Source organism: Salminus brasiliensis, chromosome 10 (assembly GCF_030463535.1).
Source record: "Salminus brasiliensis chromosome 10, fSalBra1.hap2, whole genome shotgun sequence".
NCBI classification, from domain to species: domain Eukaryota; kingdom Metazoa; phylum Chordata; class Actinopteri; order Characiformes; family Bryconidae; genus Salminus; species Salminus brasiliensis.
Window position 1 is genome coordinate 41,065,841 of NC_132887.1, and position 15,109 is coordinate 41,080,949.

The 15,109-nt window shown below is 42.4% G+C and overlaps 2 protein-coding genes across 3 annotated transcripts; both read left to right on the plus strand.

Annotated features, from left to right (window-relative positions):
* Window positions 1-399: 399 nt before the first annotated feature.
* LOC140564566 (cathepsin L-like peptidase) lies at window positions 400-6,576 on the plus strand. The gene is made up of 9 exons (XM_072690157.1): window positions 400-477; window positions 810-910; window positions 1,972-2,114; window positions 2,217-2,411; window positions 3,274-3,465; window positions 3,734-3,899; window positions 4,854-4,962; window positions 5,456-5,557; window positions 6,379-6,576. The coding sequence occupies exons 2-8, from the start codon at window positions 811-813 to the stop codon at window positions 5,553-5,555; spliced, it is 1,005 nt and encodes a 334-aa protein (XP_072546258.1). The 5' UTR covers window positions 400-477; window position 810; the 3' UTR covers window positions 5,556-5,557; window positions 6,379-6,576.
* A 2,338-nt stretch (window positions 6,577-8,914) lies between these two features.
* On the plus strand, window positions 8,915-12,912 carry LOC140564564 (cathepsin L-like peptidase). Of its 2 annotated transcripts, none has more exons than XM_072690154.1 (9): window positions 8,915-9,037; window positions 9,538-9,638; window positions 9,843-9,985; window positions 10,388-10,582; window positions 10,861-11,052; window positions 11,316-11,481; window positions 12,070-12,184; window positions 12,291-12,392; window positions 12,779-12,912. In XM_072690154.1, exons 2-8 carry the CDS (start codon window positions 9,539-9,541, stop codon window positions 12,388-12,390), a joined length of 1,011 nt encoding a protein of 336 aa, XP_072546255.1. In that variant the 5' UTR covers window positions 8,915-9,037; window position 9,538; the 3' UTR covers window positions 12,391-12,392; window positions 12,779-12,912. The 2 variants fall into 2 exon arrangements, with proteins under 2 accessions (XP_072546255.1, XP_072546256.1); XM_072690155.1 differs by lacking the exon at window positions 8,915-9,037 and adding an exon at window positions 9,137-9,160.
* The last annotated feature ends 2,197 nt before the right edge of the window (window positions 12,913-15,109 follow it).

Below are 15,109 nucleotides of genomic sequence, written 5' to 3' on the forward strand. Positions count from 1 at the left end.
GGTATGATGAGCAGGGTATGATGAGCAGGGTATGGTGAGCAGGTTGTGGGGAGCAGGGTATGGTGAGCAAGGTATGATGAGCAGGTTGTGGGGAGCAGGGTATGATGAGCAGGGTATGATGAGCAGGGTATGATGAGCAGGGTATGATGAGCAGGTTGTGGGGAGCAGGGTATGGTGAGCAGGGTATGATGAGCAGGGTATGATGAGCAGGGTATGGTGAGCAGGGTATGGTGAGCAGAGTATGATGAGCAGGGTATGGTGAGCAGGGTATGGTGAGCAGGGTATGATGAGCAGGTTGTGGGGAGCAGAGCCGGTTTCCTAGCAACTGAAGTACTGAGAATAATAAATAGATTAAATCTGATGAAGCTAGATGAGTTCAGATAAGGCCTGAATAAAAAGTAGGCAGACAGTCAGAAACTTGCAGAGGCTTCATCCTACACACCCAGCAAGTGTCAGGGTCCTACAAAGCAAATACAGGTAAGTGCTGAATCATCTCCAAACAAAATTTGACATAATATGTAAACACTGATACTGAGTCGATTTGCATAGACGAGCAACCAAACAAATAAAGGTTATTTTTAATGGATTATTGATTATAAATGTGATCATAGCACTGATGATTGGACCAGTAAGATTTATGATTTATTAATTAGATAGGTTTGTTGGACATAGGCATTCATTGGTTTAGATTAAAATGAATAAATGAAAGCAGTTAATTTACTGTAAATGAACTGGATTTAAACTGAATGAATGTAATTCTGTTTTTTACGGTCAGCTCTTTGAATCCCACACACTCGTACTCTTTACAGAATGAAGGTTCTGCTCGCTGTCGCCGCTCTTGTGGTCGTGGCCGGTGCAGCCAGTGTCTCTCTGGAGGAGCTAGAGTTCCACGCCTGGAAACTGGAGCATGGTGAGAAACCTATATTATAACTAGTTCTACAGGGAAAGTCCCCATCTCCACCCAACAAATCTCCATCTCCATCTCCATCCAACAAATCCCCATCTCAATCTCCATCTCCATCTCCCTCCAACAAATCTCCATTTCCATCTCCTTCAAACAAATCCCCATCTCAATCTCCATCTCCATCTTCCTCCAACAAATCCCCATCTCCACCCAACAATTCTCCATTTCAATCTCCATCTCCATCCAACAAATCCCCATCTCAATCTCCTTCTCCATCCAACAAATCTCCATCTGCACCCAACAATTCTCCATTTCAATCTCCATCTCCATCTCCACCCAACAAATCTCCATTTCCATCTCCTTCCAACAAATCCCCATCTCAATCTCCATCTCCATCTCCCTCCAACAAATCCCCATCTCCACCCAACAATTCTCCATTTCAATCTCCATCTCCATCCAACAAATCCCCATCTCAATCTCCTTCTCCATCCAACAAATCTCCATCTCCACCCGACAATTCTCCATTTCAATCTCAATCTCCTTCTCCATCCAACAAATCCCCATCTCCACCCAACAATTCTCCATTTCAATCTCCATCTCCATCCAACAAATCCCCATCTCCATCTCCATCTCCATCCAACAAATCCCCATCGCAATTTCCATCTCCATCTCCCTCCAACAAATCCCCATCTCCACCCAACAAATCCCCATCTCAATCTCCATCTACATCTCCATCCAACAAATCCCCATCTCAATCTCTATCTCCCGCCAACAAATCCCCATCTTCACCCAACGAATCCCCATCTCAATCTCCATCTCCATCCAACAAATCTCCATCTCAATCTCCATCTCCATCCAACAATACTCATCTCCACCCAACAAATCTCCATCTGAATCTCAATCTCCATCTCCATCCAACAACTCCCTATCTCCACCCCACAAAAATCTCCATCTCCACCCAACAACCCATTTACTATTTACTACATTTACTATTTATTTACTAAATTTACCAGGTTGAAAACGTATGAAACCGTGTGTGTGTGTGTGTGTGTGTGTGTGTGTCTCAGGTAAGAGTTATGGGTCTGAGGAAGAAGAGGCTGGGCGTAAGATGATCTGGCTGACCAATCGTAAGCTGGTCCTGGAACACAACAAGCTGGCTGACCAGGGCCTGAAAAGCTACAGACTCGGCATGAACCACTTTGCAGACATGGTGAGAAGTGTTCAGCGCTCACTGCACAAATGTTCCGACAGCGAGAAGAAACCAATAAAAAAACACAGTGTTTACGTCCTCCTGCATCTCCAACTCTAACAGGACAACCAGGAGTACCAGGCCATGTTCAGCAGCTGCCTGAGATCCTTCAACGAGACCAAGACCCGTGGTGCAGCTGCTTTTCGTCGACAGCCAGGGGGCGCCTATCCACCAAGCAGTGTGGACTGGAGGGAAAAGGGCTATGTGACTCCAGTCAAAAACCAAATTACCTGTGGATCCTGCTGGGCCTTCAGTGCGGTGAGTTTCAGCAGATCAAGCTAAGCTAAGAGGTAGAAAGGAAGGGACGATAAATGCTGTTTACTGTTTACTGTTTAATCTCTTTAGGGCTGTAAGAAAATACAGTATTACAATATTCTCAAAAATACATCACTGATTATTAATGAACAGTTCAGATGTAAAGTGGTTCATTCAGTGTTGTGTTTAAACCCCAACCACTGGAGGGCAGTGTTGTACCCAGTCTTCATATCCTAGTGTTTTTATTAGATTAAAGTTTATTTTTATATAACATTTTTACACTATGACAGTTTGTAAACAAAACAAATTGTAAAATTTTCTTAAAAAAGACAAAGACAACATATCATTGTAAACAGTAGTTGTTTACAGTATCACAATATATCACAGTATATCAAATCATAACCGCTGTATGTTGACACGTATCATATCTCCAGGTTTCTGGAAATCTAAACAGCCCTAAAACACTACAGAGAGCATGCCAGCCCAGCAGGGGGGGCTAACAACTCCTAAAGTTTAATGCCAAGTTCATTAAAGAAGCATCATGATGAAACAGACCCAAATACAGCTTAAAGCTCAAAAGTATCTGGACAAGAGCAGCTCTGATGAAGATTCATGAGTTTGTTCATCACTCTGTGTTTGGGTTTCTATGACCTTTCTTTGCTATATGCTAATATGATACATATTATCCTCATAGATCATAGACCCACGGCTCTAGAGGTTGCGAATGCCTGGGTGACTCTGGAGAGCCTTCTGGCAGCCAGAACTCTGGAAAGAGGACAAACCTGATTGAGGGAGAAACTATAGTAGAAACCCTATCATTCATGATTCTCTCCTTCCCTCTATTTCTCCTCCACCCTCCTCTCAGACGGGGGCGCTAGAAGCTCAGATGTTCAAGAAGACGGGGAAGCTGGTGTCCCTGAGCGAGCAACAGCTGGTGGACTGCTCCGGGCGTTATGGGAACAATGGCTGTAGAGGCGGATTGATGGAGAAGGCCTTCGACTATGTCAAAGACAACAAAGGCCTGCAGTCAGAAGACTCCTATCCTTATGAGAACGAGGTGACTGTAGTGTAAGCAACTGCTTATGCAGGATTTACATCAAATCAGTCAGCAAAGTCTCCTCACTCCTCAATTCGGGCAATAAGAAAACAGCTGGTGAGGTTTCCTGGAACACACACGCACTGCAGTCTCTGGTTCGATTGAACATCCTTTATTTTCTTTTACACAAATAGGTGAAGTACATCAGGTACATGAGAATCAGCTTGTGTTTGCCGTGTGAATGGCAGTGATACTACAGCGTATCCTAATCACTCACATCTCTCCTCAGGCAGGGACGTGTCTCTTTAACCCACACAAAGTCAGCGCTACCTGCAGGGGCTTCATGGCTGTGTCCAGTAATGATGAAATCTCTTTGGAAGATGCCGTGGCCTTAAATGGACCAGTTTCTGTAGCAATAGACACCAAACGATCCACCTTCCAGCTCTATAAGTCAGGTAACCATGACAAACCCTTCAACACTTCAGAAATTTGGCTTAGACCCACAAAGATGTCATGTGGTTACGCCCACATTTGGAAGGATTTTCTGTTGAAGGAAAAATGAAGCTGAAGCTGATGAGTTCATTCCTCTGTAGATCATCACTGGATCCACTGAATTACCAGTCCAAATTCCACATAACACAAACCAGCAGCACGCGTCCTCAGTGTAGTGCAAGTTTAAACTGGTCAACCGCTTCGGTCAAGATGGTCACACAGACCAACTAAACCCTTAAACTCAAATGGAATCAAATGCTGTGTCGGTTCAGAGCTGAACTGCTCAACCAGCTCAACCGGCTTGCTTACCAGTATAGGGTATGTTTTCTACTGGATGACCAGCTTTTCAACCAATGACCATCTTAGATCATCTAGCTTTGACAAGCCCTACAAGCTACCCTGCACTCAGGCCACACTGCCAGGAGCTTCCACCTCTTTTCATACATTGGTGGTTCATTATACCTTATCCCTAAAGAAGGATGACACACCACAGAGCGATACGACGGCTATAGTACTGCCTCCGTACTTCAGCAGCATTAGCTTACAAGTAGCAGTCTCAGCATCACGACCTGTTACTGACCCCGTCATTCAGTGCATCCAGTGATGTACAGAAATGTGTACACAGGGCAGAGCGTACAGGCTTCTGATCGGATGTATTTACGTGAAAGAGGCCCTTTTTTAAAATCCCACTCAGTTCGGCCTCTTCTATCTTAGACCTGGAGTCCAAATAGGGGCAGAACACCGACCACAGACTGACGCATGACTTCAGTGGTGAATAGCACCTCCTTGCAAAATCCCCAATATCTGTTTAGCATGTCTGAGTTACTGATTCCCTAAATGACTAAATGATTAGCTGGTGTGTGTGTGTGTGTGTGTGGATCTCCTCACTGACAGTAATGAACACTGGCTGATTGCAGGTGTGTATGATGATCCGTTCTGCAGCAAGTCTGATCTGAATCACGCTGTGCTGGTCGTTGGTTACGGCACTGATGAGAAAGAGCAGGCCTACTGGCTGATCAAGAACAGGTAAAGCATAAACACACATCCTGATTGGGCCAAGAACATGGTGGATACTAAGTACATGATGGTGGATACTGAAAAATTCATAGTGGATACTAAATTATTTATAGTGAAAATGAATAATGTATTGAGAATACTGAATAAGTTATGGTAGATACTGAGCAGATACTGAGCAGATACTGAGTAGATCCTAAATAATTCATTGAGAATACTGAATAATTTATATATATATTTATAATTTATAATGGATACTAAATAATTATTAGTAGATACTGCATAATATATAGAGGATACTGAATTATTCACGTGACACTGAATGGTTTATAATGATGACTAAATAATAATTAGTGGATACTAATGATCCAGAGTAGATGCTAAATAATTCATAGTGGAAAATGAATTAGGGATACACAATAGTTGATGGTAGATGCAGAATAATACACGCAGATAGTGACTAATTCAAAGGACTCACTGAATATTTCATAACTGTGTTCTGCAGCTGGGGTGTTCACTGGGGTGATATGGGCTACATCAAGATCTCCAAGAACAAGAATAACATGTGTGGAGTTGCCAGACATGCCGTCTACCCTCAGGTTTAAAGGTAAACTTCATTTCAGTAAACCTAGTCCCCTGAATGGTCAATTTTTCTGCTGGTCCAAATGCCTGAAGAGAGCAGTTGGTCTAAAGCTGGTGCTAGATCCCTTGTGTAGAGGTGGAGTGTGTCTTGTGACCAAACAAATATTCAGTGAAATAAGATCAATCATCTGAAACGCTTCCAGTTCATGCTCACCCGCAACAACTCGCTCCAATAAAAGCTAAAACAGTGAGACTGTGGAGGAAAAATGATGAAATAATGATTATTCATTTATACAGTAAATAAAATTTAATTAAATCAACAGTCTACACTGGTTTGCTTGTATAAACCAGCAGACACAGTCTTTCACGTTGCATTAACATCTGCAGTGTTTCCCTAAAAGGCAGCATTTCTAGTAAAAGCTGCTAAGTAATTGCCAGGTGGTTGCTATGGTGTTACGATGCAGATGTTATGAAGTTCCTAGTGGTTGCTAAGGTGTTATGATGTAGTTGCTGTTATATTTCAGGCAGTTGCTAGGGTGCTCCAGTCTAGTTACTGTGATGCCCTGGGTGGTTGCTAGGTCCTCTTTGATGTTGCAGATCGCTAGGGTGTTACTATGTAATTGCTATGGTTTCTCAGTTAGATGCTAGGTGGTTGCAAGGGTATCCAAAATGGTTGGGCTAGAATGTTGCCAGGGAGTTGGTAACTGGGGTGGTTGGTAAGGTGCTGCTAGGTGGCTCCTATGGTATTCCAGGCAGCAAGTATAACTGAATTGGGTCTTTGAATGCTTTGTATCTTTAACAATAAAATGTCGTTCCAATGCACAGAACCATGATGTTTCTCTACAGACTGGAGAACCGCAGAACCTGAATGAATTTCTTGAGAGGATACTCTGTGATAGTGTGAGCAGCAGCTGCATGACTCTGCATGAGTTCTGAGTTCTGTAACCAAGCCATCTGCAGTTTCTGTTGATCTTTTTTATCATGTATTTCTTTTTTTGTTTGTTTATTTTGTCTAATTCTGCTAGAAAAAATACAAAAAATAAACTCTGCATTCCAAAAAGATTTTCTGAATAATTTATTTTATATGCACACCTGTACACATATGCTTAAGCACACAAATTCTCAAAGATACAGCTCAACAGAATGTGGTTTGGATCAACTAGGATCACAGCATGTGCATTACAGCAAAAATCAAAGCATAATTAAAAGAATTATGAACAGTGTGTTACAATTATATAATAGTTTTTATAATAGTGTTATAATACTGATTATATTTACTTTTTGCAAAGTGGTTGCTGTGGTGTCCCAGGTGGTTAGTAGGGTCAAGCTAGAGGAGTGCACAATATTCATAATGCACAATATTTATTTCTATGGATATTAATGAAAAAAATGTCTGCAGAATGTTTGACAGCCCCGTTTCTACATCAAGCCAAATGTAGACAAGAAGATATCACTGCAGGGCTTCAAAAGTTTCTTGCCCTGTGTAGAGCCTGTGCAGAACCTGAGACGTACTGTAGATTAGCGTTTATCATGGAACCTTAATTTAAACTATTTTTAACTTAATATAAATGTGATACTTTGCACCGGCTCAACGATACTGAAGCTGACTCTAATCTAATCTAACAACAAGAAAGTTACGTTTCTTACTGATCAAATCATTAAACAGTATATACGCACCAGTTCACATTATACAATATACAATAGCTAACGGAAGAAACTCAAGCTCACTCTGTGGGTGTGTGCTCGACATGGGCTGATAAAGAGTGGTTTTCCTGTCAGATGTGCTCTCTCTCTCTCTCTCTCTCTCTCTCTCTCTTTCTCTCCCTCTCTCTCTCTCTCTTTCTCTCTCTCTCTCTTTCTCTCTCTCTCTCTTTCTCTCTCTCTCAAATTTAAATATAGTGATGTTCTCACACCCATTCACCCAGCCACAAACACCCCCGACTTACTCGGGAGCTCAGTTGATCTCTACTGACTCAGCCCTTGTTTTATTGTCCAGTTTAGAGGTAATGTCTCACGGTATTCTCCACCACTGAATCCTCAGCTTATGGTCACATGAAGGCCCCACACTGAAGGTCTGTGACTGAAAACAAACCCAAACATCAACCTCACCTCAACACACTGAGCTGGCTGTGACTGTAAAACGCTTCAGTTATTTTCAACATAAAACACACACAGTGTAACAGTCATTTGAGGAGGTGATTGTTCTGGTGAAGAACATCAGTGCAAGTCCAGTAATCCAGTTCTTAACATGCATAAAACCAAGAGCCTCGTCCTGAACAGAAGAATGTGATTTACCACTACATATGAGCACTAGTGCAGCGCAAAATTACTGCAATATGCCCCCACAGCAGGTCTAAAAAAAAAAAAGCAATCTATTGACTAACGGTGCAGTTGGTCCTGGGTAGTGTGTGTCTCTTTACTCATCATATGGACCAATTTCTGAATGTCTGAATTTCAGAAATGAATAAAACACCCTGTGATAGGGTAGACATGTCAGGTTAACTACCTACACCCTGCACACAGACCTACCCTTCAGTTCTTCACCTCATAACTGCATTACTCTAGTAATTATCAGTTTCATAGACCCTAAACTAGAACCCTGTGGGACTCCACAAACTATGCTAAACTATTATCAAATAATTCACAGTATTCACTGCATTAACAGCAGGATTTATAACAGGAGAATAAACCTGCGGGTAAAAAGGTTAACCGGACAACACTGACTGACCTTCTCTAGAACTTGTCACCAGGGATTTCATGCGTTTCTTCAGAGTTGCTGATTGTCAGATAGTGAAGCTTATGTCGGTTGTCTTATGACATTATCTCAGGTCCTGATTACAAAACCCATAAAGAAGCATGTCTGAAAAACAGTTGTGTGACGGTGAAGAACCTTTACATCAACCTCTAAAAGGTTTACATTCACACATATTCTGTACAAAGACACTTGGCCATCACTCATTTTGGAGTAATGTGTAAAGTGTACTGTTGATGGGTTTTTTTTTACAGAACATGGTGAAGATGGTGTTATGAATCAGAGAACCTTCAAAAAACTTTATTTAAGCCAGAAATCCTGCATTATGATACATCACCTAAAAGTGCTCACTGAAAAAAGGGGGACAAGGCTTTCTATAGCGTTCTTTAGTAAAGCAGAGGCCGAGAACCATGACAACTCAGAGAACCACATGGTTCTCTGCCTCCAAAGGCGATTGGAGAACGTCTTTCACATGGTCCAGACCTGCAGGCTGTATTAAAGATTCTGAGAAGCTGAGAACGCGGTTTCCTTCATGAACACACACCCGGTTGCACAGCAGGGTGTTTGTGGTGGGCAGTGTGTGAAGGCCTCTACGCCTCTTTAAGGCCAGAGATGCTGCAGACAGATAAAACCAGGCTGGACATTCTTAACCGGCTTAGACACATACACACACACACACACACACACACACACACACACACACACTCTATTATTCACTCTGATATCTTCAAGACTGCAGGAGGACGTACACAGGTAGGTTCTAAACCACCCACAGAACCGGGGACTAGAACATATTGATGCTAAAATTAGAACAAGTAAAGGAAAAAGTGTACCCTCCAGAGGAACTCAGACCTGCTCAGACAATCATACCTTCAGGTACTAAGGTTACAAGGAGAACCTCTTGTAGACATAAAATCAGTCTGTATTGTATAGTGCCATCATTTCTAGTCGAAGAACCCACTGTGCTGTGTAGAACCTTCTGTTGTTTTGTTGTCAGAAAAAAACCCTAAAACTACACTTCCTTTAGGTTCAGATTGTAAAAGCAATGGTCCATGTAGAACTGAGGCAATGCAAAGAACCATGTGTATGCTTTAGTGGTTCTTCATATGCAATAAGAACCTCTTCTTAATGTTCTTATGGTTCTATACTATATAGCAGAACCTATGGCTTAAAGAACCCTTATTTCAGTACCCTTTAGAATCTTATCTAAATTAATGCAGCTTATTTTCCTTTCCCCTCCACACACTTCAAAGAATGAGGGTTCTGCTCGCTGTCGCCGCTCTTGTGGCTGTGGCTGGTGCAGCCAGTGTCTCTTTGGAGGAGCTGGAGTTCCACGGATGGAAGCTGGAATTTGGTAAGGAGTCATTATTAAGCTCCTGCAGTTGAGAGAAGGTTCAAGCTGAAAGGTGTAGAAACAGCAGGAAGCATCTTTGGACGGAACCATGCAGACTGAAGTGATCCTGATTAACAGTTCCAGAGGGGGCCAGAACTTTTGTGCAGATCTCTTTTATAATTAATAAAGAAAGTGAACGAGTGTGTGTGTGTGTGTGTGTTTCAGGTAAGAGGTACGCATCTGAGGAAGAAGAGGCTCAGCGTAAGATGACCTGGCTGACCAATCGTAAGCTGGTCCTGGAACACAACAAGCTGGCTGACCAGGGCCTGAAAAGCTACAGACTCGGCATGAACCACTTTGCAGACATGGTGAGAACACACACACACACACACACACACACACACTTAGAGTATTTATACCCTCCGATACACATGAAGCCAGACACCGCCTCTTTTCAATCTCACCAGTTTGACCGAGCAGCCGACACACTCGGAAGAAAGCATCCCCCACCACACCATCTAACAGATGCCAGCCAGCATCACTTTTAAGGTTGATGAGGGGAAAGAGCGCCATCTAGCCACCAGGAGTGAGCATGGCCAGTTGTGCTCTCAGTGCTGTCGGTTGCTAATAGAAAAGTGGCATTACTCAGGTTTTGAACTTGTGACCACCGGGCCATAGTGGTAGCCCCCTAATAGGATTTTGGCCAGTTGATCTGTGCTATAAGAATTCAATGAGCTGATGAGACTGAATAAACTCTAAATCTCCAACAGGACAACCAGGAGTACCAGGCCAGGTTCAAGAGCTGCCTGAGATCCTTCAAGAGGACCAAGGCCCACAGTGCACCCCTATTCCTCCAGCAGCAAGGGGGTGATACTCTGCCAAGTGCCGTGGATTGGAAAGCAGCAGGCTATGTGACCAGGGTTAAACACCAAAAGGACTGCGGTTCCTGCTGGGCCTTCAGTGCGGTGAGTTGCAGTCAAGGTCCATCATGTAAGCGTGTAGGCAAAGATATACACAGTAAAGATTTATACAAATACTGCCACAACACCTGGTCTAAGGTCTTGGACTGTGCACCAGCAGGGTGGAGCTTCAAGGGAGGAGTTTCTGGTGCAGTTTGGGCATTAATGGTGTTAATGATGTTCACTTAAGAAGGCACTACAGATTTTTGAAGCCTTTGAATAAAGCGATGCAAGTACTTTCCTTCTATTGTCCATCAATTTCTTTTTCTCTCTCTTTCTCCAAGGCAGGGGCACTGGAGGGTCAGATGTTCAGGAAGACCAGGAAACTGGTATCCCTGAGCAAGCAACAGCTGCTTGACTGCTCCTGGTTTTATGGGAACCATGGCTGTGCAGGGGGTTCAATGGAGTATGCCTTCGAGTATGTCAGTCACAGTGAAAGCCTGCAGTCAGAAGCCACCTATCCTTATGAGGCCAATGTAAGCCTAGTGCCTGCTGATGAATGGAGATATGGATGTATGGTTATTGAGTTCTATCAAATAAGCATAGTGGTTTTCTGGTACTGGAGATCTATTGTCCTGTGAAGTCTAGTACCAACTATACTCTGCTACACATTATTATTGGTTGGAGATGAAGGTTAGCACTAAACTCTGCAGGAAAGTAGATCTCCAGGAGTAGGACTAGTGCCCATTTCTGTGACCTATCCTGATCCCATTCTTTCCTGCTCCTTGATCATCTCAAGGATGGGATGTGCAGGTATAATCCACTGAACGGTAGTGCTACCTGCAGTGGTTTCGAAGAGTTGCCCAGTGGAGACGAGAACATTCTGCAGGAAGCCGTTGCTGTGATTGGACCAATATCTGCAGCCATAGACACCTCCCGTCACACCTTCCAGCTCTATTCCTCAGGTAACCCTCTTAGCCAGTCTTTACTGGGGTTTTGTGTGGTGTATAAGTGTAGGTTCAGAGATAAGAACCTGGAGCAGACAGGGCTGAGCAATCAAGTTCAACACTGAAGACCAGCAATCAACCAGAAACCAGTCCTGTTCCTTTCATTACTCTACTGAGGCTAATATCTCACTGCAGGAATATGACACTGGGGTTTCAAGCTTTCTGCAATGCAGCCAGGTTTATCTCTGCATCACAGATCCTGTGGCAGAAGGGTTCTAAAGTATGCCTTTACAGCAAGGTATCAAGATCAGTGGGCTTCCAGGATCAGGTTAGATGAAGACCCAAAAACCCAGAGAAGAACTCGGGCCATCTGGAGCCGATCAGCAGAAGCACAAGGTCAATAGCTGGGCTACTTGTGGAGACAGTTGGAAGTTGTATCTGTGGTGTAAAGATGCAGGAGACCCTTGTAGATCACCTTTATTACGACTGGAGGGCAAGACCCAACCAGATGTCCAAATGCAGGACCTCCAGTAGACTGCTTTCAGGAGGTCTTAGTGGTTTTACTGGAAAGGCCGGTTGTCTGATTGCTGCACTGACTGACTGCAGGTGTGTATGATGATCCGTACTGCGGCAGCAGAGCAGATGACCTGGATCATGCAGTCCTGATTGTTGGGTATGGCACCGACAAGCGTGGAGAAGACTACTGGATGGTCAAGAACAGGTAGAGGAATATTTAATCAACACAAATGAAAAAAGAGTCGGGACTCAGGAGGGTAATAAGACTTGTATCAAAACAACATTGATTGAATGGTTTGTTTTTTTTGCAGCTGGGGTCTTAACTGGGGCGAGAGAGGCTACATACGGATGTCCAGGAACAAGAAGAACCAGTGCGGCATTGCCACAAGAGCCAGCTTCCCTCTAGTGTAAAGGTATTCTTTCATAGCAGCACCCAACCAATCCACATCTGTGACTTTTCCAGCTGCCTTTATCAGACACTCACAGTTAGTCTGATCCTAAAACCAGTCGTAAGGAAAAGGGCTGGCGCAGTGATACTACAACAGGTCTAAGGTGTTCTCTACTTCTTACACGTGTCGGTACTCGATCTGCAGCATGGTTCTTGGGAATCCTGTAAGCAGTGTGGTCCGTCTATGTTCTGATGCTTGACAGAGGCAGGTTGCCTAGTAGACTAGTTGTTTCGGACACTGCAGGACTCAGGACTAAACTACAGACTCAAGAAGCAAACTGCAGACTCCAGCGTCTTGGCTGTTCAGCTCCGATGATGGTAACTAATGTTGGAAGTTTTATGTTTTTACAGAGGGAGGGATTTTGAGGAACCACTGGAGGAGAAGAATCCAGTCTGAGCTGCAGCTCTACCTCATCTCTACAGTAACGTTATGTGTTTCTGCTTCACACTGGAGAGATGAATAAACCTGCTTGAGGTTCTGAAAAGCACTTCCTGACTTTTTTCTGATCAGTTTTTCTATAGTTACATTTACATTTATGGCATTTAGCAGACGCTCTTATCCAGAGCGACTTACAGGGTTACTCATATTACAGAGGAGGGTCAGTGTAGTGTTAGGAGTCTTGCCCAGGGACTCTTATTGGTGTAGCGCAGCATAGTCACCCAGCCCGGGAATCGAACCCCAGTCTCCCAAATGTTTGCAATAGTTTGCATGTAATTGTTCTGCTCACTGGAGAATATCTAGAGAACAGTTGAGGAACAGCTGAGGAACAGTTGAGGAACAGTTGAGGAACAGCTGAAGACCAGTTGAGGAACAGTGGATGAACACTTGAGGAACAGTTCAAGGAACAGCTGAAGAACAGTTGTGGAACAGTGTAGGTACAGTTGAGGAACTGCTGGAGAACAGTTAAGGAACAGGTACATAAAGCGTAGAGTGTACAGTTCTTATACCAAATAAACCCATCATTGGTGTTCTACTGCAGCTATGATGAGAACCAAGGTTCTGTTAGATCATCATGGCTGTGAAGCACATGCTCCTGATACTGAGAGACCAAACAACAGCCCATAATAACCCCTCAGCTCTGGTAATGGCAGTGGTGTGTGGCCTCCTGTGGCTACATGGTTTCATTCACTGATGTATTAAACACCAGGAGCAGTGGTGGCTCATGGGTCAGAGCACGTGATTAATGATGACAGGGTTGTGGGTTCGATATCTGGACTCACCAAGCTGCCACTGTTGGGCCACTGAGCCAGGCCTTTAACCCTGTCCAAGGTCCTTAATTCCATCTGTGTCCAACTCTAATGGTCAATATGGTCGTCTTTGTCCTTGACCTGGACGCAGCTCCCAGTGTCTTGATGATATGAGAGAGCAGCACTGATTCTGGATCGCTTCTTGAGAATCTTTACTTGATGCATGTTCACGCACCCCTGTGCTGAGTTTATGAGAAGGTACTGCCCTCTAGTGGTAGTACCCCCTATTGCTTCTATGAGTAATCATGTAATGATTGGTCCTGTTACTGGAACCTGTAACACCTTAGAAAAACAGCTCAGTTAGAGGAAGACCAAGCAGATCAATGTTTGTGTTGTTAAATTGAATTTAAAGAAAAATACTACTGCTGTAATAATAATAATAATAATAATAATACAATTTAATTCTGGATATTACTGTAATTAGAGCTTCATACTGGATATTAATGTTATTAGAGCTTCATACTGGATATTAATGATATTAGAGCTTCATACTGGAAATTAATGTTATTAGAACTTCATACTGGATATGAATGTTATTAGAGCTTCATACTGGATATTAATGTTATTAGAGCTTCATACTGGATATTAATGTTATTAGAACTTCATACTGGATATTAATGATATCAGAGCTTCATACTGGATATTAATGTTATTAGAGCTTCATACTGGAAATTAATGTTATTAAAGTTTCATACTGGATAAGAATGTTATTAGAGCTTCATACTGGATATTAATGTTATTAGAGCTTCATACTGGATATTAATGATATTAGAACTTCATACTGGATATTAATGTTATTAGAGCTTCATACTGGAAATTAATGTTATTAGAGCTTCATACTGGATATTAATGATATTAGAGCTTCATACTGGATATTAATGTTATTAGAGCTTCATACTGGAAATTAATGTTATTAGAGCTTCATACTGGATATTAATGATATTAGAGCTTCATACTGGATATTAATGTTATTAGAGCTTCATACTGGAAATTAATGTTATTAGAGTTTCATACTGGATAAGAATGTTATTAGAGCTTCATACTGGATATTAATGTTATTAGAGCTTCATACTGGATATTAATGATATTAGAGCTTCATACTGGATATTAATGTTATTAGAACTTCATACTGGATATTAATGATATTAGAGCTTCATACTGGATATTAATGATATTAGAGCTTCATACTGGATATGAATGCTATTAGAGCTTCATACTGGATATTAATGTTATTAGAGCTTCATACTGGATGTTAATGTTATTAGAGCTTCATACTGGATATTAATGTTATTAGAGCTTCATACTGGATATTAATGATATTAGAGCTTCATACTGGATATGAATGTTATTAGAGTTTCATACTGGATATGAATGTTATTAGAGCTTCATACTGGATATTAATGATATTAAAGCTTCATACTGGATATTAATGTT

What these genes read in the sequence shown, in the direction of transcription:
- LOC140564566 (XM_072690157.1), top strand. Translation starts at nt 811, where the DNA reads ATGAAGGTTCTGCTCGCTGTCGCCGCTCTTGTGGTCGTGGCCGGTGCA. An exon ending in CCTATCCTTATGAGAACGAG is followed by an intron (nt 3,466 to 3,733) that starts GTGACTGTAGTG and finishes ATCTCTCCTCAG; the next exon opens with GCAGGGACGTGTCTCTTTAA. An exon ending in TACTGGCTGATCAAGAACAG is followed by an intron (nt 4,963 to 5,455) that starts GTAAAGCATAAA and finishes TGTGTTCTGCAG; the next exon opens with CTGGGGTGTTCACTGGGGTG.
- LOC140564564 (XM_072690154.1), top strand. Translation starts at nt 9,539, where the DNA reads ATGAGGGTTCTGCTCGCTGTCGCCGCTCTTGTGGCTGTGGCTGGTGCA. An exon ending in TGAACCACTTTGCAGACATG is followed by an intron (nt 9,986 to 10,387) that starts GTGAGAACACAC and finishes AATCTCCAACAG; the next exon opens with GACAACCAGGAGTACCAGGC. An exon ending in CCTGCTGGGCCTTCAGTGCG is followed by an intron (nt 10,583 to 10,860) that starts GTGAGTTGCAGT and finishes TCTTTCTCCAAG; the next exon opens with GCAGGGGCACTGGAGGGTCA.